At 48.0% G+C, this 22,371-nt stretch overlaps 1 protein-coding gene across 3 annotated transcripts in view; it reads right to left on the reverse strand.

Annotated features, from left to right (window-relative positions):
* Positions 1–440: 440 nt before the first annotated feature.
* The window catches only part of ARHGAP17 (Rho GTPase activating protein 17), a 60,977-nt gene continuing 39,046 nt past the window's right edge, over positions 441–22,371 (reverse strand). The window contains exons 3-21 of one of the 3 annotated variants that reach the window (XM_077274498.1): positions 19,374–19,478; positions 18,079–18,155; positions 17,690–17,801; positions 17,182–17,258; positions 16,636–16,747; positions 16,372–16,440; positions 15,214–15,295; positions 14,153–14,280; positions 13,750–13,861; positions 13,282–13,363; positions 12,910–12,990; positions 11,506–11,619; positions 9,711–9,802; positions 9,097–9,250; positions 8,783–9,007; positions 8,554–8,705; positions 7,728–8,303; positions 4,862–4,892; positions 441–2,765 (exon numbers count right to left, since the gene is read on the reverse strand). In XM_077274498.1, the coding sequence (XP_077130613.1) occupies positions 4,885–4,892; positions 7,728–8,303; positions 8,554–8,705; positions 8,783–9,007; positions 9,097–9,250; positions 9,711–9,802; positions 11,506–11,619; positions 12,910–12,990; positions 13,282–13,363; positions 13,750–13,861; positions 14,153–14,280; positions 15,214–15,295; positions 16,372–16,440; positions 16,636–16,747; positions 17,182–17,258; positions 17,690–17,801; positions 18,079–18,155; positions 19,374–19,478 (2,358 nt within the window). In that variant the 3' untranslated portion in view covers positions 441–2,765; positions 4,862–4,884. Of the gene's footprint in view, positions 2,766–4,861; positions 4,893–7,086; positions 7,111–7,727; positions 8,304–8,553; positions 8,706–8,782; positions 9,008–9,096; positions 9,251–9,710; positions 9,803–11,505; positions 11,620–12,909; positions 12,991–13,281; positions 13,364–13,749; positions 13,862–14,152; positions 14,281–15,213; positions 15,296–16,371; positions 16,441–16,635; positions 16,748–17,181; positions 17,259–17,689; positions 17,802–18,078; positions 18,156–19,373; positions 19,479–22,371 lie in introns of all 3 variants that reach the window. The other 2 variants (XM_077274497.1, XM_077274496.1) reach the window with 2 other exon arrangements.

Below are 22,371 nucleotides of genomic sequence, written 5' to 3' on the forward strand. Positions count from 1 at the left end.
GACTGGTTAAAGGGTCCCATACCGACCCCTGTCCACCGCCAAAAACTGAACTGAACCATGGAGTCACTGACTTGGGGAAGAGGTGGCACCAGTATGTCTAGACTTGTCAGTGTGGGGCAACTTTCTGCTGGAAGTCTTGTGTCCTAGCATCATGTAGATGTGATACCTACCTAACGTTGTAAAGAGCAAGTACCCCCTCCATGGCGGCGGGATTCCCTACTGGCAGTGGCCTTATCAGCAGGACGGTGGTCTGTCACAAATAGTTAGAAGGATTAAGATGATCTCATTGGTAGATGTAATACTCTTTACTGTGAGCGCCCCCTAGTGGTGACTACAGAAAGACCCCAGGATGGCATGTCAGGCAGCCAATGCTGGGGTCTCACCGCCCCTCTGCTTCGTTTTTGACATGACAATTGTAAATTAAACTCCAGACATAAGAATTAACCTCACAACCATCATTTTTTTATTTCCTTAGAAACAGGAAATTTATTTCAACAGAAACCTTCTTAAAGTGTGCCAAAAATATATAATTTATATCACATTTGTATCTGTCCGACCGTATCCAAAGTACATAATAAATGCCGCCGCCGCGCGCTGTGGGAAAACAAAAAATAAAAAAAAAGGGGGCAGCACTGTATACAATGAGCAGATAGCCGAGATGGAGAAACCGATGCAACATTTTTAATCAAACATATTTAGAAGAAAAAAAAAATATATATATATTTATATCTCGCTCTGAACCTGTGATACGTATAGCGGCCATTAATAGGTCAATGTAAATCCAAAAAGGAAGATGGGACCAGAACATAGCGATCTACAAGCCATGTACATAGGAAGAGGCTTCTATCGCCACCTGCAGGTTGTGGAAGGCACTGCACAATTTTATTTTATTTTTTTCAGCAATTTTAATTCCTTTTCTTCTTCATCTAAGTGTCTGGTTGTGAAATGAAATTATTCCTGAGTTTCCTTTCTGCTCAGTGTCTATGGGTAAGGTGCCCCCCGTTATACTGAACTATGAGGGTTGTGGAAGATAATCATGGCCTGTCTATGGGTGATGTCTGGTATTGCAGCTCATTAATCGTGCGGACGAGGAGCCCATCAGCAGAGGTGGCGCAGCTTCTCCTAATCCTGGAGGACCCCTATAAATCCATTAGGGGCAAAGAAAACTCCTAGTTCTCGGTGCAGCTGTGGTCACCACTAGGGGGAGCTGTCTGTAGCCCAACTATGAGTCAGTCGTCGGCTCCCCCTAGTGGTGGCAATAGGCAGTCTAAATCTGATGGAGCATCTCTGCGGCTATGTGACACACGGAAGGGAAACATCTTCTATTGGGCCGAGTGAAGAGCTAGGAAGGGGAATAACTATTGCAAAGAAAGGTGGTGACAGGCCGGGTCATATAGTAAAGATTCGTGCAGTCACAGGGGGCAGATCCCAATCTCTTCAAGTATCAAAAACCCCAAATATCAGAAAATGACTAAGAAATGGGACACGGCCCTGGTTTAGAAGGACGCCCTCTTCTATGGATCCTACCCTGCACAGCAGAGCCCTGATCCCCTGCTGGACAGCACAGCCCTAGTCCAGAGACCCCACGCAGGCGCGAGCGTAAAGGGGAAGCAACATGGGTGTAACCCCAAGATTGGTGGGGGTCCCATATCAAGTGATGGCCGCTATAGCTTTCCTTTATAAGATGGGAATACCCCTAGTTTGCACTTATGGGGATATACAGTATACACATTCTGGTTTTGGGGGCGTGAGGGTCCGTGAGCCAAAACCTCCACCACTTAAAGGGCTACGCTGCCATCACTGGGTTTGCAGATGGATCCCATAATGGGGGGGATTTCTCTAGTGATCGGGGGAAGGGATATCAATCAATAAGTTGTCCTGCATTATGTCTAGTGGAGGATTTAGGTGAAGCAAGACCCTGGGTATCCTCTCCGGATCCACACACCGTCCCCAATCAGACGAGCAAATATGCAAAAAAAAATAAATGGCGGCAGCGCAGAAAATCCTAAAAAGTAGGGGAAAAAAAAAGTAACCCTAATAGATCCTTAGCGGTTACATGAACAGTGAACGGGTTCCTACCGACCGTCCCGGTGCCCCCAGTAGACAAGGAGAGGGGGCTCCATAGATGGTGACTGGACGCCGGCAGATCCCATAATGACTATGTGCCCGCGACATCGTGGGTTGTTGCAGCTTCACTCACACTTTCTTCCATCTGAAATGTGCACAACGGTCTCCATTCTTTTTTTTTTTTTTTCTTGAGACATCCAATTGCTTGGAGCACAAAGATTAAGAGACGAAGGAGACGGGGGGGGGAATAAACCAAAAATCATGGAAGTGTATAGGTGGAATGTCTGCAGGGGCTTCGGCCCCCTCCGGCTAAATAGGTCATTTTAATAGTGGCATAAACTAGACATATATATTTATATAGACTGGTCCATGGGGTCCTCACAGGCGGCAGCACAAGGCCCGGGCCGCATCCAGATCTTCGAGAGGCAAGACGCACCAGGTCATTGAAAGTCCTTCAGGAACCAACCCGGGGGGAGACGGAAGCCAGGAAGGAGCTTCTCGCTGTGGGGTCTTGTGGAGACGACCTTCGCCGGTCTGGGGGGCTGGAGCGTCCGGATCGATGGAGTGCAGACCCCGACGCGCGTCTTACAGAGCAGTGCTCTCCACGTCTGTGTCGAGGAGGACGACCGGCAGCGGATGAGGATCTACAATGGGAACCGTGCCTACAGATTCAGCAAGAAGATGGCCTGACACTGGATCTGGAAGAAAGATGGAAGTCAAGAAAAAAAAAAAAAAGAAAGAAAACGGAAATATCGAGATTGTGTCCAGTTTGGGGCTTCCAATTCTCAGCATTTTACAACCTACGTAGGATGTTGGGCAACTTTGTAATTACTTTTTTTTTTTCCCACCTGTTTTGTACTGGTTTGGAGTTAGCTGGGGTTTCCTTGTGTGTCTTAAAGGGGATGTTTAATTAGGACAATCCCTTTTTGTTAGAAGGGTCGGCCGATGATCAGTGTGGGTGTCAGTGGTGCAACTTCCTGCGATCACCTGTAATCTATGTGATAGAATCTGGAGGTAAGTGTTCACTTTCCCCACAGCACAACCGCAGGAGAGAAAAGGTATTACACAACTGCTGTAATGCACGGACACGTCGGGTCCTCCCGAAAGGCTCTCTGTGTAAGTGAAGATAATGAGGGTTTCCACCAACCGAAGTGCTACATTTTAGGAAATTGAGGACCACCTTTAGTTATTGAAAAAAAGGGCATTGTGGGGGCTCAGATGTCGCTTATACTATACTAACGTTGTGGTCACATGACCGGCTATAGGGAGGCTGAAACTGCTTCAGGTTTCAATGGCAACCAGCAGGATGATGAATGCAGCTTTGGATGTGAACAGAGAAAATGACAAACTAACTCGAAATCTGCACAAAACCAGTAAAGCAAAAGTAAATGCAAAACGCCCAAACTCTGCAGGCAGCAGCGTGTCTCATTAGTGAATATGAAAAATCTCCTCTGCTGAACTGTGTGATGTGGAAGCAATAAATCCTGATACGTGGACCCTCCATATCGTTAGATGCTACATATATACACATATATACTGACTGTGGAGTCACACTGATTACAGAGATGATGGGTCTATAGTGCAAAAAAAAAAAAAAACAAGTAAACTGCAGTAACACCCCATGGCCTGAAGAGGTCACTGTTTTCTTATTATAAAAAGTTTGGAAAGACTTGCAAAAGTTTGCAAGTTCTTTATGGCGGGAGGAGCGAGCTGTGTCCTCCAGAAACCAATGTGAGGAGTCATAAAGCGACCAACTGATGTAAAATTACTTCTCAAAGTTTGCATATATTATGTACATGGGCAGTGACAACAGTGACCCCTTCAGGTGGCATCAAGAATAGACTTTTAAAGGGGTATGCCAGCATTAAACACGTATTAGGTATCCCCAGGGTAGGTGATAAGTGCCAGATCACTTGGGTTTCACTCCCGAGAATGTCACCAATTTTCCAAAACTTGGATCCCGGTCCCACAGGCCACAATACGGCAGAAGGAGAAGTATGAATAGAGCTGGAGTGCCGCCTCGGTGCATGCTCAAGCGCGGCTCTATTCACTCTACTGGGGGCGGTCGTGCAGCCGAGGGGAACGTAGGACAGGGGTCCGCATAATCTGACCTTTATTACCTACCCAATAGATACGTGATACACGCCACAGCCTGGAACGCCCCTTTAAGAAAGCAGTGAAAACTCCTTTACATTTAGCAAAAGAAAAGACCGCCAATGAGTGCGATGGTGGAAACAGGGCGTAATTTAACCCTTAAAGACCGATCGGGTCACATTGGTGTCAGTGGGTTGTGTGTGAAGGGGAAATCCACTGGAGACTCCGGTGGTCTCCATCTGAAAAAAAAGACAACTCCCAGCATGCCCTGGAAGTTGGGGTTTTGCTAAAGTCACAAGATGGAGAGCACATATATATATATACATATAGTCTCAGTGTTTGGAGTTCCCCTTTAAACAGAAGGTGCTACAGCGGCGGTGACATCCCATAATGTCCCGGATTGGGTTAATGGAGTGAAGTCGATCACGTTTTTGGTGGGTGACCCCTAGCGGCGGTGTATTACCATAAAGGGGGGTACGACCGGCTTCTCATCGGGGGGATCTTGTGCTGCTGCAAACCTTGCCCGTCATGCCAGTGTGCGGGGGTCCGGGGTTAGGCGAGGCAGACCCCCGGGGGCCACATGCTGTGTTAGTCGGTGCATTACAACACACGGTTAGTACCCAGCACACACACAAGCATGATTGCGGGGGGACGGGGGTCAGTAACGCAGGTTTCGGCCAATCACGGCCGGGTTCCTTACCAGCAGAACTTCCCAATCTCACATCAAACATCTGAATTATTCGATAAAATGGATTAAAGTTAGAATCCGGAATAAGCAGAGCGCAGACAACCCCCTAACACCCCACTGCGTCCTATGCCTGCCCCGGGGGGCCGCCTGAGAGTAGGGGGCCGCATTCTGTATTGTCCCTCTGTTATTCCTCCTGGTAATGTAAGCTGACAAGTGGGCGTTACCCCAGAAGGGGGCGTGTGACGCTGTCCAATCATTGCACACAAGATCAATGAAACACGCCCCATTGGCAATACAGATGTTATTCATTTGTTTCCGGGAGGAACGACAGAGGGACGTCTAAGTCTGATCTCAATAATGAGGGTCCGAGACCCCCCACCGATTCCTCCCGTTTGAATGGAGCGGCGGTCGATCATGTGTACAGACAAAGGAGTACATCGCCCCGGTATCTGCCGCGGACCCCGAGAGTCTGCGTATATGCCCGACTGCCACTCTGAATAAGCAGGGGGGATGCAGGACCCCCATTCTCATAATCAGGGGTGGCCGCCCACTAATCAGACAACTGCAAATAAAGTTTTGATTGTGAGTAAACTCCTTTAAAACTCTTCCCAAGGAAATGAAGGATGAGGAGGACGTTCCCGCTGACAGCAAGTCTTCCTATTTCACACATCCTAATCCTGGAGACTGCCCTGTAACATGACGGCTTCGGACCACCCTCTGTACTGCGGAGGTCTCCAACCTGTGGCTCTTCAGCTCTTGCAAAACGGCATGCTGGGAGTTGTAGTTTTTTTTCAACAGCTGGAGAGGCACAGGTTGGCAACCAATATGTTTCACTTCCAGGGTATACATAGGGTTAAACATATCTTCCGACAACGGCCCATGGGCCGACAACACCCACCCGGCTCTGCTACATACACATCTACAGGTGCAGGGGAATACGTAAATCAGCAAGCCATGGCTAGCACTGCGACCCAGCGGGGGAAGGACTGAGGGGTCACACATCAGTACGATCTACTTTTGGGGTCCCCCCAAACCTAATCCTGCACAGTTGTATGAAGCGGACATGCCAGATGTGTTGGGGGATGGGTTACGTGCCGTTCTAGGGTTGTAATATTGAAGTGTGGACGTGCTGCAGACAGCATGCAAACTGTATGGCCACCAAATGATTATTTAACCCCATTCATTTAAAAGGGGTTATTCCCACCTTTATAAATTGATATTACGGGATAGAGCTGGTAAATACAAGCACTTTTGCAATTTACTGTATATTAAAATGTTCAGCCGTTCTTGAGATATTGACACTTTTCTTTTGCTCACAGCTTGTTGCCTAGGAGACCGACCACCGCTGCTGTCTAGCTTGTAAGCCTTCTGCTGAAGCTGGCCGGGATTAGGAGGTAGCGGCGCGACCCTGCTTCAAAACAGGCTCAAAAGGAAAAGCGCTTCTAAGCGCTAAGAATGTTCTTGCGGTCTAGCAGCGGTGGTCGGTCTCCAAGACAACGAGCTGGAAACAAAAGAAAAGTGTTAATATCTCAAGAACGGATGAAAATTTTAATGAGCAGTAAATTGAAGAATTGCTTGTATTTACAAGAGCTATCCGACAATATCCATCTGTGAAAACTTCCTCACCATTCTTCAGGATCTATCTTGCCATCAGTGAATGGAAATACACTGCTCGGGACAGGCAGCCGGTGCAATATTCAGCGCCTGATTGCAGCAATCACCGATGGGCTGCAGTGGTCACACGCTGGTATATTATATATATATGCACACACACATACTACTTTTTACAGCCAGATGCAAAGTCCAGATACATTTTTTTTCAGTCTCTGGCTCTACACAAGTTTATACCCATTTAGTGACAGCAAGCAGAGATCTTGAATGAATAAAAAAAAAAGTCTGATAAAAGTTTGAGAAAGTGTTTTTTTTCTAGACCTGTGATATTCGTTAGCAGCGATATTTGGAGATTTCTTCATCGCCACCATTATGTGACTATGATAAGGAGCCGCAATCAATGCGGAGTGATTCCTGGTGTGAATCCAGATTCAGAACAGACAGATGTGGTGCACGGTGGTGACGAGGTGCAGATTTAGGTGTCGGAGGAGTGCGGGGGGGGGGGGGGGGGGTGCACTGAATAATATTGGGGATGAAATGGGGTGAAATGGATATGGGGGAGAGCACGATGCAAGAAGCGGTCAGCACGACACAGGAGCGGTGCACGGTGCCAGCGGGGTACAAACCTTAGTACCGGTAATTTTCCCAACCTGTTGAAGGCACCATAGACAGAACTATTAGGAAGCACATCACAGCCCCACACCGTCCCCCTATCCCCTCCTATGTTACCCTCTTTTAGTGCCAAGCTGAAAGCTGCAGCCAGTGATTGCCAGCATCAGCCAGTGCAAACCGAAGAAACGGCTAATATATCACGGGCACGGGGCAAACGGTGCGCAAAGTGGGGCCTAACCCTATCCGCATGGGCCCCGAGGGGTCATAGAGGGGCTTCCACAGGTAGGACCACTCCTAAAGTGGGTGCCGTGTAATGCCCCATTTTCCCTACTCAATGTCTTCAACACTTTCTGGATTAATTATTCATGTTGCAGACAGGGAGGAGGGAGAGGTTCCTGCTGCAGATATTTTTTATATATTTAATTGTTTTTATAAATATATAAATATCTCAGTTAATTGCAAGGAATGAAACAATATCTGAAATATTCGGCATTTACAATACAATGTGTCCCCCTGTATAATACACGTGGCCCCTGACCTGAGGATGTATCACGCGGGGGTGTTATTAGTGACAGGGATTAGCACACCCCAAAAATAAAGACTAATCTACAGCATGCTTCACCCCTCAGTTTGTTATGTGTCCCCCTGTACTCACCAGTGACGACTTTGGATGTAGATCCTGCCGGAGCGTCCACAGACGGCTGAGATGTGGGGGGCTGGGGCGGAGGAGGGACCGTGGGTCGCACACGGGGCTTAGGGACCGGGCGCTGCCGGGTGAGGGTGCCGGTGTTGTTTGGGGCAGACGTCAGTGTGGCATCGGGGAGACTCGGGTGGTCAGTGAGGGGTGGAGGAGTATCTGGAGGTGTTGGAGACTGTGACGGACTGGAGGACTGGTCGGTGCTGGGCGCTGTGGGGGCTGCACCTGTGAGGCTGGTGGGCTTGGGCTGAGGTGTAGGCTGGGTGGTGGGTGGTTGAGGCGGTGGGTGATTAGGAGCCTGGATTATGGGCTGGCTGCCCGAATGCCTGCGTGGTAAGGTGCCGTATGAAAACGCAGAAGGTGCCGCCGATCCTCCTTGGTTACTTGTAATGCTTGGAGGAACGGCGTTGTGGTTGGATGGTTTGGGTAAGACAGAAGGAGGTGCGCTCGCTGCCACGGGCAGACTCTGTGTCACGGGCTGAAATGGAGGGGGCATTGCTGGTTTCGGGGGTGCTGGGGCAGGTTTCTTGGTAGCTAAAAAAAATAAAATAAAACAAATAATCATTAGGCAAAATAAGGAGAAAACATAAAACCGATGCATTATGCTTCACCCCCTTAAAGGGGCGGTATGAAATGATCAGAAAAGTTTGCTTTTAGTCTTGATAAAAGCGCCGGTATCGTGACTTTTGGTCTATACGGAGAATGAATGAGCCATAGCGCTAATCTGCAGCAGTTTTCCCTGAAGATTGGTGCCCCCCCGATACCCCCAGAAATTGTCCTTTACCTCGTCTACTGGAATGAGGACTGGGGTTGGCAGTGCCTTGTTGTGCAGGAACGGCTGCAAACTGGTTGGTGTTCCCACCGGAGGGTGGGTGCGTCCCGTTCCGCAGAGACGGCGGTGTGGTTGCTGTAGGGGTCTCTTTGGTCTTGGTCGAGCTGCGGACAAGAGCACGATAAGACGTCAGAGCTTAGAAAATAATAAAAGATAAATAAATACAATAATCCGGGCTGACCTGGGCTCCTCCTGCCCGTGGGTTGGTGCAGGATCTGTAGAAGCCACCGGTTGAACCGGCGCAGAATTTGCTGTGGCAGCATCGGTGGCGTTGCCTATTGACTCGGCCGGGGGTCCGCCTTCACTGGGAGGGAGCGGAGGTTGAAAAGCAGGGGATGCGTGTTTCCTCGTTAAGGTCCCGCTTCTCCTTGGGTTGAACTGAAAGTCTAGCACTTTAATGCCGACGCTGCAAGAAGACGGGGCGACAGATTCTCAGCAAAATCCGGACCGCCGCCATCTTCTTACTGCACGGGCGCTTTATTCCCTGCTACTCACTTATCCTTCTTCAGGAGGTCGCCGTCCATCACCGCCATGCTGACCGGCCTCTTGCGTTCCATGAGGCCAAATTCGTAGTGCGCGGCGGTGTCGTTATTCTGATGGGCTGCGGGAGCGGCGGCGGCAAAGGCTCCGGAGACATTAAAGTCCAGCTCTGAAGAAGAAATGGGGGAGATATGAGAAAATTAACGCTTAGCGGAGACCCCCGTACACATGAGACTAAAGTCGGTCCTATATAGGCTGGATTGGCAGACAGCGGTATGTATGGAGCCTCCCGACTATCCCCTGGAAGATGACGTTGGGACACAGAAGTATCGCCACACTGGATTACAGATGAGGGATCCTTTTGTTCGGAGTAGAGACGATTCGCTCAGCTTTCTCAGAGTATAAGGAAACCGAGTCGGGACCACCAAGTAGACATTAAGAGCATCAGTCCCATCATGAACACACGCCAAAAAGGGACTTTGGGACCCCCAGAGATCACACTTATCACCGACGCTCCAATTCTATTTAGTAGGCACCCTTCCCATCCCATCGGTGCCAGATTAAAGGACTTTCCCCGTGTTTTCTGCCCTCGTCGATGATCACTGTAACATGACATACGAGAGCGGTACCTTCAGGGAAGAACCAGTCGGCGTGCTGTATGATGGGCTCAATGATCGTCACCACGTGGACAGAGGTCGCAGCCGCCATCTCCGCCAGAGTCCTGCAGAATTTATTAAGAAAAAAAAGTATACCTTTGTACAGCGCTGGGAATATTTTGGAGCTCAATAAACGGAGAAAAAAAAAATTAGAATGCAACGTGGCGTCTGATTTATTGAACTGCTTCTATATGTATATTTGTTAAATGGTTAAATCATGTTTCATACCAAAAGCTGTTTTAGGTCTTTTTATATTACTTGGTTACTGTGCAGAATCAGTCTCCTTCCCCCTCTGGGAGCTGAGAATACATAAATATCTGGAGCAAAACATCATCACTCAGGGGGAGAAAACTGAAGATGGACCTTTGATAAAAACCAATGCTAGCTGTATACATCTGTCCTCAGCTTGCGCCCCCCGGTGGCAGAATTGTGCTGAAGAAATCAATGTATTTTAGGGGGTCGTTCCACCACCTTTATACTGGGGCGGATCTGCAGTAACCAGCAGCGGCTATTACACAGTTGATGGAGTGGTGTAGTAGTTCAGCAATGCAACAGCTCATATCCAGCGGGCGGCGACGGCGCAGGAAACGGACGATCAGTGGAGGGGCCGGGTGTCGGACCAATCTGATATAAATAAAAGTAGTGGAACAATCCTTTAAGAATTTTTTTCTTGCTTTCCTTTTGAAACTATGAAATCAGGGACACAGACGATGAGCGGCGACAGCTAAATTATACGTATGTGAACAGATGTGGGTAAGGCGATACCCAGAGAAAGAGGGCGGCATGCCGAAAATTACAGAGAGTGCATGAAGTCTGTCCAAGATGGAAACCACAGGCCTGGGAACAGCAAAGTGACACCCGAACCGCAGCGCCGCACATTCCTCTCCGGCCGTGGAGCTCTACATTATAGCCAGATACCCTGGTGGGAAGACATGGAGATAGACGGTCGCCGCTGCGGAGGAGCGATCCCTACTGAACGGGGCGCGGGAGTGCGACGAGCCGCAGAGGAGACGTGCAGAATTCATAGCCACACCTTAAATAGGCCCATAAAGGTCTATTAAAGGGAAGTGGTCACTTTACATCAATCAGGGGAGAGTTTGGAGGCTTCTGACCTTGCAAACAATACCTCCTCCGACCTTGCAAACAATACCTCCTCCGACCTTGCAAACAATAGCTCCTCCGACCTTGCAAACAATACCTCCTCCGACTTTGCAAACAATAGCTCCTCCGATCTTGCAAACACCTCCACCGACCTCGCAAACAACACCTCCACCGACCTTGCAAACAACACCTCCACCGACCTTGCAAACAATAGCTCCTCCGATCTTGCAAACAACACCTCCACCGACCTCGCAAACAACACCTCCACCGACCTTGCAAACACCTCCTCCGACCTTGCAAACACCTCCTCCGACCTTGCAAACAATACCTCTTCCGACCTTGCAAACAATACCTCTTCCGACCTTGCAAACAACACCTCCACCGACCTTGCAAACAATACCTCCTCCGACCTTGCAAACAATTCCTCCTCCGACCTTGCAAACAATTCCTCCTCCGACCTTGCAAACAATTCCTCCTCCGACCTTGCAAACAATGCTTCCTGCATCTCTGGTCAGTTTACAGCCACTGGAAAATAAATGCAGGGGGCACGAGGCTACTACACCCCCCCCTCACTCTCCGGATCGGCGTGGGTCCCAGGGGTTGATCATGAAGCGATGGCTTATTCTACGGACGCGCGATATCTTATCCTCGCCCTCTTACTACTCACCCTTCGTGCCTCGACCACAGAAGATTTGGGCCAAGAACAATTGCAATGTTGCTGGGCGTCATCTTGTTCACGTCGCTGCTCTGACTCAGCTTGGCCAAGAACTTTACCAGATACCTGGAGAAAGAAGAGAGCGATGTGATATAACGCGCTGTGATCATAAATGGCCACGGATGGGGGGATGGGTGGAAGCCCAACAACCAGGGGAGGCCACAAAGCATCGTATGCATACACAGGGAGCCAGAAATCCTCATACTCCGGGGTCGTGAACAGAAAGGAAATCCTGATTATACAGCCAAATAGTTTGACAGTTATTAATTACTGGTCGTCCATCTTTGAGGACAAATTTGTTTTTGTTTTTTTTACTTCAATGCATGTATCAGGGGCCAAAAATCAAGTTTGCAACCGGGTCCCAATAGAAATGTTGCACCGTTTGCCTTCTACAGCCTTTATGCTGCACTGCCTATTGCTGGCTGCAGAATGAGGGAACTAAAAATCCATCAGTGAGCGCGGTCTGAAGGTCTGACGGGGGGTTTGTAACTCTTCTGTCTTTGTCTGAGCTGCTGATTTATGGCCACATCATGTGCAGGAAAATAAAGAGGCTGGAAAAGGCAAACGGTGCAGAATTTTTAATGAATCCCAATTGCAAAAATGACTTTTAAACCCAAAATTAAAGGAAAAAAATAAATAAATAAAACCCTTAAGACTCTCATACACAGAGCGAATTTCTGCAGGAGCAGATGGGTATCTAATGTACATGGGGGTCTTCATGCTCTCTGAAGGGTAAGTCACCGATAGAAGTGTCCTGCAGCAGGAGGCTTTCCTGTGTATGGGGGGGGGGGGGGGGTCGGGAGAGGCAGGGGCGTCGGGAGAGGCAGGGGGGTCGGGAGAGGCAGGGGGGTCGGGAGAGGCAGGGGCGTCGGGAGAGGCAGGGGCGTCGGGAGAGGCAGGGGCGTCGGGAGAGGCAGGGGCGTCGGGAGAGGCAGGGGCGTCGGGAGAGGCAGGGGCGTCGGGAGAGGCAGGGGCGTCGGGAGAGGCAGGGGGTCGGGAGAGGCAGGGGGTCGGGAGAGGCAGGGGGTCGGGAGAGGCAGGGGCGTCGGGAGAGGCAGGGGGTCGGGAGAGGCAGGGGGTCGGGAGAGGCAGGGGCGTCAGGAGAGGCAGGGGCGTCGGGAGAGGCAGGGGCGTCGGGAGAGGCAGGGGCGTCGGGAGAGGCAGGGGGTCGGGAGAGGCAGGGGGTCGGGAGAGGCAGGGGTCGGGAGAGGCAGGGGTCGGGAGAGGCAGGGGGTCGGGAGAGGCAGGGGGTCGGGAGAGGCAGGGGGTCGGGAGAGGCAGGGGGTCGGGAGAGGCAGGGGGTCAGAGAACAGGCGCACACGGTGTAGAAGTTTCTTCTAACTTTGGAGAAGTTACCTGAAGTTTTCAAAGTTGGTCTTGGGTAGTTTCTGGCACACAACCCACAAATTCTGCAGCTTCGTGTTCTGGTCTTGGACACTGATGATAAAGTATATAAAAAGTGAGTCACAAAATAAACCTACGCTAGTGGGGGATCTTGGAACATGATGGAGAGTCACAGTATCCGCTTATCCTGGAGGGCCCCTTTAAGACGCCATGTTTTGTGATGGAGATGTGGGTCCCCGTGCAGCCTCCCCCCGGATACTGACAGGCTCTGAGCAGCGGTAATGGCCCGGATCACTCCGCTTCCATTTCCAAATGCTTTTAACGATACCATCAAGATTTTCTACCCCGCACAAAAGCTTCATAAATAAATGAGATTCCGCTTACTTCCCGGCAGCGATCCACTCCTCGTACAAGGCGAAGGTCATCAGAGGCTCGGGCAGCTCGCGGAGGTAAGACTTTAATGCCCCTTTAAACAAAAATAAGATATTACACCGCTATCAATTTCATAATAATTTGGTCACTAGGGGGCGTCGTAACAATGGCGTTCTGTCTTATAACTACCTACTACTCAAAATGCCAGCGATCATCCCAAAAATGAGTTTACACCAAATGGGGTACACAGGATGTTTTCTATGGATTCTAGGGGGAGACAATCCAGAAAGAATTTTTTATTTTTTTTAATCTTTTAACGTTATCTTGGCGGCTTTGGTTCACATATAGCCCCCCGTGTTGTCCACAGGACGTGTCCGCACCTCATCTAAGTTTATGAGATTGAAGATGAGCTTTAATACCTAATGCAGGCCATGGACGGGTGTGCCGCAGTCTCTAGAAGAATGCATGTCGGACTCTTACCAGCCACGGCGTGGGGGTCCGAGTAAAACTCCTCCAGGTGGGACGTGGAGCAGTCCAGAGCAGCTTTTAGCTTCTTGAGCTTGGAGGCGCCGGCGGCTATCCTGAACAATCCCTGCAGAAAAGAATCTGTTACCTCCACTCTACTAATGAGCTAAAAAATGGAGTTATCTGTCCTGCAGGAGAAAGGAATAGTCCCGGACCGGATAAGTGGGATCGACACGTATGACCAGCCGGTGACATGGAGGGCTACGAGATATGGAGGGCTACGAGATATGGAGGGCTACGAGATATGGAGGGCTACGAGATATGGAGGGCTACGAGATATGGAGGGATACGAGATATGGAGGGCTACGAGATATGGAGGGCTACGAGATATGGAGGGCTACGAGATATGGCTACCCACCTCTTCCTTCATGCCGGTTTCCAGCAGCATCATCACACAGGCTTCAATGGGAACCGCAATGTCCCGCGAGCTGCGCTTCAGGTGCTCCTCCAGCGCCGTGCCGAACGCCGGCTTCTCCGTCCACTTGTCTGGGGCGAAAGGAAGAATGCAATGGAGGGAAAAGCCAAAAAGTCATTCTAGCGAAACTGGAGGATGAAGCTTTAGAGAAAAATCAGAAAATGCAAAGGAAGCAGCAAGAGACGGCGAAACACCGGCGCAGATCCGTAACTGTATGTTAGATATCCACGTGGCAAACGAGCCTGGTACCAAACGCCATAGTAATTATTCACTGGCAGAATCCAACCCCATTATGTCCACACAAATGGTTAATGATTTGGGGCCAACATATTAAAGAGCAACTCCGGCCAAATATAAAAAATTGTTCCGCTACAGGCTTCTTCAGGTGCTGTATGGACCTCTGAAACATCAGGGGTCCTCTGGCGTGTAAAATCATAGTCATGTTGGGGTTCAGAAGGTTTATGCTACTCTATGGCACCAGCCCATACCAAACGGAGCCGTAGTGCCGCCGTGCTCATGATGGCGGTATTATAGTACAGCACGTGGTGTTCAGGTAGTATAGCGCCAATTACGAGTCCGTTCACACATATATATAGTTGTCTCTGGACAATTACATTCTGACAACTGAGGAAAGATATCCATGGTTGTCCGGGGGTCCACAGCCGGGCAGAAACCGCTGCAGACAGTCTTTTATTTCTGACATATTTCTTATAATGGCGGAGATTGCTCTTTCAATGTTACAACCACAAAGCACCGAGTTATGGAGGAAAGAGGCAGAAACAAAAGTCACAGCAAAAAGAGAAAATTAGAGAGACTAGCAGGAAACAGAGCAACCTCCAACTCTGCCGGCAAGTGGCACCGAAGGGCAAGTATGGCCGGCTCCTGGTACTGCGCCTTCTAGGTCCCAGAGAGTAGGACGCACAAGCAGGCCACATTGTGCCGGAGGGTAAGATCAAGCCAAAGCTGAGAGGAGTGCAAGAAGCCAGGCGGCTGTGAAGGGTTACCTTGCTGGGCCTGGATTTCAGGCAGTGCTTTTTCTAATACAGATAGTGCTCTTCTATGGTATTCTGCTTGTGCCTCTAATAACTGAAGACATGACCCACAGACAAAGAAACAAAACACAATGAGGCAAGTGAGACATGTGTGACGTACAGACCTAGAAAACAAGAAAAGGCGACCTACGGCTGCTCGTAAATCTAGCTGTGGAGGGTCCTACCCCTGGAAGCTGGGACCAAAAATGTAACTGGTGTAGTACTGAGCATGTGCGAAAAGTACCATTCACAGTGGTTGCACATGCTCACTACTGCTCTGAGTTTTGGACCAGACAAAACATATTTCTGTGTTGCACGTTGGTAAAGAAACACTTAAAATAGAGGAGACGCGAGGCGATGGCTTTACATCCCATAACTCCTGCAAATAAAGGTGCGGAGGTAAAGGTGCGGGGTCCTCATACAGGCGGCGAGCAGCCTTTGTGCCCTTTGCTCACAGCTAACATGGAGTCAGTGACACAAATGACACAAAGCTACCAAGAAAGAAGGAAATACAAGAATATAAAGTAAGAAAAAACAACAACTCTGAAATGAAATGCACGACATGGGGGGCACATGGGAACAAATTAAATATTAATGGGGGACCTCAATTTTAAAAAGTGATCGTAGATCGCTAGGAACCGGAGAATCTCGAAGTGCACTATGGTGCAACTTCTTCGCCTGTGCAGGGAACTACGGCAGGACCGAAGTCCATGGGGGGCAGGTGAAAGACCCCTGATAATCGGGGGGCACTGCATGCAGGAAGAAAGAGCTGCAGCCCCATTAATTACAGTTTCCTTAAAAATTACTGCAGGTCCAATAATATTGCAAATGAGCGTTCGTAAGAGCTGGCTGGACAGCTGCTCCCATCTTCTAGGCGGCCATTCTCGGTAGCACACTAGTGTAAACAGGCGATGTGCTGCCGACGATCTGCAAACTGTAATGGGACTGAACGGCAATAATCATCATCATTTCTCCCCATCTGGTTTGCATCAATTTTCCTACATTTGCCCAATGTAAATCTGCCAAGTTGATCATTCAAGATGTTGTGTGCAAAAGCTTAAGTCGCCCACGGTCCCTCCGGTTCTGCACCCGTCAGGTAGGTCAACACTTATGATCAGTATTCTGTCTTACCGTGACGAAAAATAGACCGTACTCCCCTTCTTTGGAGAGAAAATTGTACATGTCGGCTGCTAGCTGATCCTGTAAGGAGATCGAGGAATGGAAGTTAGGAATATTCGTCTGCACAAAAATGGGGCGTCTATGTGACGTGCAAATAATGATATTCAAAATATCTGTATAGCGACCAGTGAATATAACCAGACCATGAGAAACTGTATAACAGGGCAGCGATATTGTAAAAGCCCCCTAAATACCCAACAGTGTCTTTCTGGTCACCTTGCATTGTTCCACTTTATTCTCCGCTTCCTCCATCTCTTCTCTTAAGGAGTCCAGCTTCCCTGGCTGCATTTGGAAATTAGTACTTGAGGATTTCTGCGCTTGGTTATACCTGCAGATAAAACCACAACACAAAAAAAAAAAGCATTGACATGTCAGCCTATGGCAACAATGGGTGGGATGTGGGGGCTTCACGGGAGCAGAAGAAATGGCACGGAGCAGTGAGAGGTAGACGACGATTCACCAATCTATATATTACGAGGTGGGTAGTGTGAACAGACATTTATGGCAGATTTACAGGACAAGCTGTAGGTGTCTAGAATGTGAGGGGTCTTAGGACTGAGACTCGGGATGAAAGCAAGTTCCCGGAACCTTGCTAAAAGTGTTAGGCGGGGAAAACACGTAGGAAGAGAGTGCACGCTCAGCTGTCATCTCTAAATCCCAGACACTACAGTACAAGGTGTTGGGCACAAGTCCAACATTTTCTGACCTTTAAGTTCGGTTATGAGGACATCCCCCACATTCATAAATGCATTATTTTCTCACCTTCCTCGTGCAGAATCCATGTCTAGTACGAGCTTAGCCAGCTGTTTCCTCTGCTTCTGGATGTTGGGGATATCAACCTGGAGTAAATGGCAAAAAGTCAGATCCATTTGGATTTTTTTTTTTTTGCAGATGTCAGGGTACCTTACGGGGTGCAATGTGACCCCATTCACTTTCATAAAAAACTGCAATCATTGGCAGCACTACCAGTGGTTTGGCCACAGTTGACTTGTAAGCAAAGCCTGAGTATATGTGGACCTAGACACAGTTTGCACGCATAAGGGCACAGTCAGACACCCTTATAAGTCGGACCGAGTACACAAACTGGCCGGCGGCTCTTCCGACTAGAGAGTGAAAGTTTCATGTATTTCTATGCAGCTGTCACACTCTGGCCCGTTCCTTTGGGGACTCAGAGCACAATATTCTGTGACCCCCAGAGGTACAGGCGAGAGAATGCAAGTTACGTGTTGATCCGTAGTGTCAGACATGTGGGGTCCGGCAGTGGATTTACCTCCGTCAGCTGGTTCAGGGGTTCTAAGACGTCTTTTTCAATCTGAAACTCGTGCTGAGAGAGCTCCTGGGCCAGCCGCAGCTCTGCGTCTCCACACGAGTTCAAGGTCTTCCTGAAAGACAGAAATAACACAATCAATCTACTGACATGGGGCGAAACCGACACTCCGCATATTTGGAGACCATTCTTGAGAACATAGGAGGACTTTTAATGGCCGCAATTTAAAAAAAAGTTGTTTTTTTTTAAACTCTTTGCAATATTTAATGTTGAGAATAACCATTTAAAATTTTCTGGACAGCTTTATGCACAAGGGATGAGCACTGGGGCGACTGTAAAGATTGATTTTGATGGATGCGTCTTCTCACCACCCATGTCCCTTTGTCACTTACCCTAAAAGGGTTTCATCGCTGAGTTGTGCACAACCGTCATTCAAGGACTGAGACACCCCCATAAGAGGCAACTTTTTCTGCAAAGGAAACAAAAGGGTTAATCTGAAGACTGACCATTTTACCCATTATAAATGGGTCCCAAGTCCCAGTGTCAGACTGAAGAACATCGGACCCACCACAGGACTTGATTCTTAGGGCCCACCTTTTATCTCTGCAAAACCAATACATTATCATCAGTAAAGTGGTTTTTCGCACCCAGACTAATTTTTATCAGGCCCTGTGTAAAGTAGTAAAGCCATAATATACACAATGTTAGGATTCAGCTCTGCTTGCTGATATGATCCGTTATCACGTGATTGTTCGAATACAGTTAAAATCCAGATTCTACGGTTCTCTCGTTGGCCTGTCCAGTCCTAGTCCCGACAACGTAAAATTCAGATGGTGGCGACAGGTTCTCCCCATTCCAAAAACCCATAGCAGCTGCAATGTTTGCACTATAAACTCTCCTGAAGGAGAAGTCGGGGCCCACCGGAGCATTCTGCGGTTCTCTCGTTGGCCAGTCCAACCATTGTCTCGACAATGTGAAATTCATAAGGATACGAGAGGTTCTCCATCACTCAAAAAACCTATAGCAGATGCAAGTGTTGCACTATAAACTCTCCTGAAGGAGAAGCCAGGGCCTATCAGAGAATTTTACTGTTCTCCCATCGGCCAGTCCAGTCCTAGTCCCGACAACGTGAAATACAGATGGTGGCGACAGGTTCTCCCCATTCCAAAAACTCATAGCAGCTGCAACGATTGCACTATAAACTTTCCTGAATGAGAAGCCAGGACCTACCAGAGGATTCCACGGTTCTCTTGTTGGTCAGTCCAACCCTAGTCCCGACAATGTGAAATTCAGATGGTGGCACCAGGTTCTCCATCACTCAAAAAACCCATAGCAGATGCAAGGTTTGCACTATAAACTCTCCTGAATGAGAAGCCAGGACCTACCAGAGGATTCCACGGTTCTCTTGTTGGTCAGTCCAACCCTAGTCCCGACAATGTGAAATTCAGACGGTGGCACCAGGTTCTCCATCACTCAAGAATCCTATAGCAGCTGCAAGGTTTACACTATAAACTCTCCCGAAGGAGAATCCATGGCCCACCAGAGGATTCTATGGTTCTCTCGTCAGCCAGTCCAACCCAACTCCCGACAATGTTATTTTCTAGGGAATTTCTCAGGCATTAATAACTGGAATATGTAGATGGATGACTGTAGATCATTGGAGTCATTGCCCAGGGACGGTACTCACATATCTCTTCTCCGGGTCAGTGCCAGGCGGCACCTGCAAACAGCCCAAAATCTTCTTGTGAGAATTATGGCAGACGAACCTGACTGCGTCCATTCGCCTCTCGATCTAAAAAAACGACAAGAACCAGAACCGTGATTAGCAAAGTAAAGCTGGGTGATATACTCGGGGGGGTGTTTTCCCTATATGCACCCCCTGGATGCCCTGCACTGTAAGTAATGGAAAGCTGATGCAGCAGGAACATGTCGCACCCAAGCAATAATGGAGGTGGCGGTATAGACAAGTCCAAGCAGGGCTGCACCAGTCACCTCGCTTGCACTGGTCGGACCCTGAACAGGATCGGTAAAGCGTGCAATCATCTGCATTATTGTCTTCCATTGACCCTGGGATTGCAGTAAGGAAACGTATCAATGAACCCTTATAAAACAGAAGGAGGAAAAACGTCCTGTCTCGGAAGGCGATTAACAAAAGGAGAAAGAAAAAAAAAAGACTGGTGCTATGTTTCACAGCTGCGGATGGTAGGAGAGATCTACTGCAGAAATCCCCCATAATCCCCTGGAAATGTCAAACAGAACAAAGCATAGGGCGGTGGAGCGCGAAATATCGGTGTTCACGGAAAGGCGGCCTCCGCCGGGAAGTGCTAGCAGTGTGGACCACCCTTTAGGCTGGATACCAGTTGATATAGGGGTGTCGGGGGCTACAACTGTATGGGGCCGAGCTGCCGATCCCGCACAGACCCTAAAGGGAGAGATATTAGGAAAGCTGCGGGGCGGAGAGCAAAGCTCCCTGTGCGCTGCCGCCAATCAGCAGGTGACAATCCAATGGTCACCAATGCAGAGAATGGCAGTGGGGTGCGATTAGGGGGTCACCCAACTCCAAATTCCCCCTCGTGTTCGATGGCCGGTCTTTAAAATGACCTGAAGCCATGAAAGTCATTTGGTCAGTGAAAGAGTTAATTCTTTCCCGTTTCTTCTATAAAGTGACTTCTCCACCTGCCCGGAGCGGAGCGGAGGAAAGTGACTCAGACTTGGCACGGAGAACCGTGAGACACAGATCCAGCCAAATGCCTGATATACAGGGACAGGAGCTATAACCAGCGGAGGCCGCAACCCGGGGAAAGCAGCGGGAGCGAGCAACCACGGGAGACAGTCAGCAAGGAGAGTAGGAAGACAGACAGCTGTGACACTACAACATCCAGCAGAACCCAACAGACTCAAACATGCTGGGAGTTATAGTTTATAACACTGATTAAAGATTGCTCAAAGTAATCAAATAACATGAGAAAAAATCCTATACTGATCCTGAGTTACCTCCTGTATTATACCCCAGAGCTGCACTCACTGTTCTGCTGGTGCAGTCACTGTGTTCATACATTACATTACTGATCCTGAGTTACCTCCTGTATTATACTCCAGAGCTGCACTCACTATTCTGCTGGTGCAGTCACTGTGCACATACATTACATTACTGATCCTGAGTTACATCCTGTATTATACTCCAGAGCTGCACTCACTATTCTGCTGGTGCAGTCACTGTGCACATACATTACATTACTGATCCTGAGTTACATCCTGTATTATACTCCAGAGCTGCACTCACTATTCTGCTGGTGCAGTCACTGTGCACATACATTACATTACTGATCCTGAGTTACAGCCTGTATTATACTCAAGAGCTGCACTCACTATTCTGCTGGTGCAGTCACTGTGCACATACATTACATTACTGATCCGGAGTTACATCCTGTATTATACTCCAGAGCTGAACTCACTATTCTGCTGGAGGACTCAATGCATTACACTGACTAGGAGTATACTTTTTTTTTTCAAGTATACAATCATAGTAAAGCTTTTACCAACTATCTGGAATTTCGAGTACAGTCTGGTATTACATAACTAATCTGCCTCCTTCTTGTAGACCAGCGGCTAGACCCTGAAATGTCATATAGGATTCAGCAAGGTAACAAGCTGTACCAGGTTCTCAGGGAAGGAATGTGTCCTAATGTGGGAGCCGCCGCAATCTCCATCCAGAATGTGAACAATTCTAAAAAAGTCACATTCTACAAAGCAACAAAGCTCAGACGGAAAAATACATGTGCAGATACTCATTATAGCAGTTATATTCCTGTACATAGGGGCAGTATTATAGTAGTTATATTCTTGTACATAGGAGCAGTATTATAGTAGTTATATTCTTGTACATAGGAGCAGTATTATAGTAGTTATATTCTTGTACATAGGGAGCAGTATTATAGTAGTTATATTCTTGTACATAGGAGCAGTATTATAGTAGTTATATTCATGTTAAATAGGGGCAGTATTATAGTAGTTATATTCTTGTACATAGGAGCAGTATTATAGTAGTTATATTCTTGTACATAGGAGCAGTATTATAGCAGTTATATTCCTGTACATAGGGGCAGTATTATAGTAGTTATATTCTTGTACATAGGAGCAGTATTATAGTAGTCATATTCTTGTACATAGGAGCAGTATTATAGTAGTTATATTCTTGTACATAGGGGGCAGTATTATAGTAGTTATATTCTTGTACATAGGAGCAGTATTATAGTAGTTATATTCTTGTACATAGGGAGCAGTATTATAGTAGTTATATTCTTGTACATAGGGGGCAGTATTATAGTAGTTATATTCTTGTACATAGGAGCAGTATTATAGTAGTTATATTCTTGTACATAGGGAGCAGTATTATAGTAGTTATATTCCTGTACATAGGGGCAGTATTATAGCAGTTATATTCCTGTACATAGGGGCAGTATTATAGTAGTTATATTCTTGTACATAGGAGCAGTATTATAGTAGTTATATTATTATACATTGGGGCAGTATTATTTTAGTTTGCCAAGCGAACTGTTGTGAATATACTTATTACCGACTCCTTTATACAGAGTAAATTATTTACAAGAGGGTGATAAAAAAACCCCTAAGATAAAGTGAATATTGAATTTGTGTTGTATCCTTGAGAATGACAGAGGCGACAT

The sequence above is a fragment of the Ranitomeya variabilis genome, chromosome 7 (genome assembly GCF_051348905.1).
Source record: "Ranitomeya variabilis isolate aRanVar5 chromosome 7, aRanVar5.hap1, whole genome shotgun sequence".
Lineage (NCBI taxonomy): Eukaryota > Metazoa > Chordata > Amphibia > Anura > Dendrobatidae > Ranitomeya > Ranitomeya variabilis.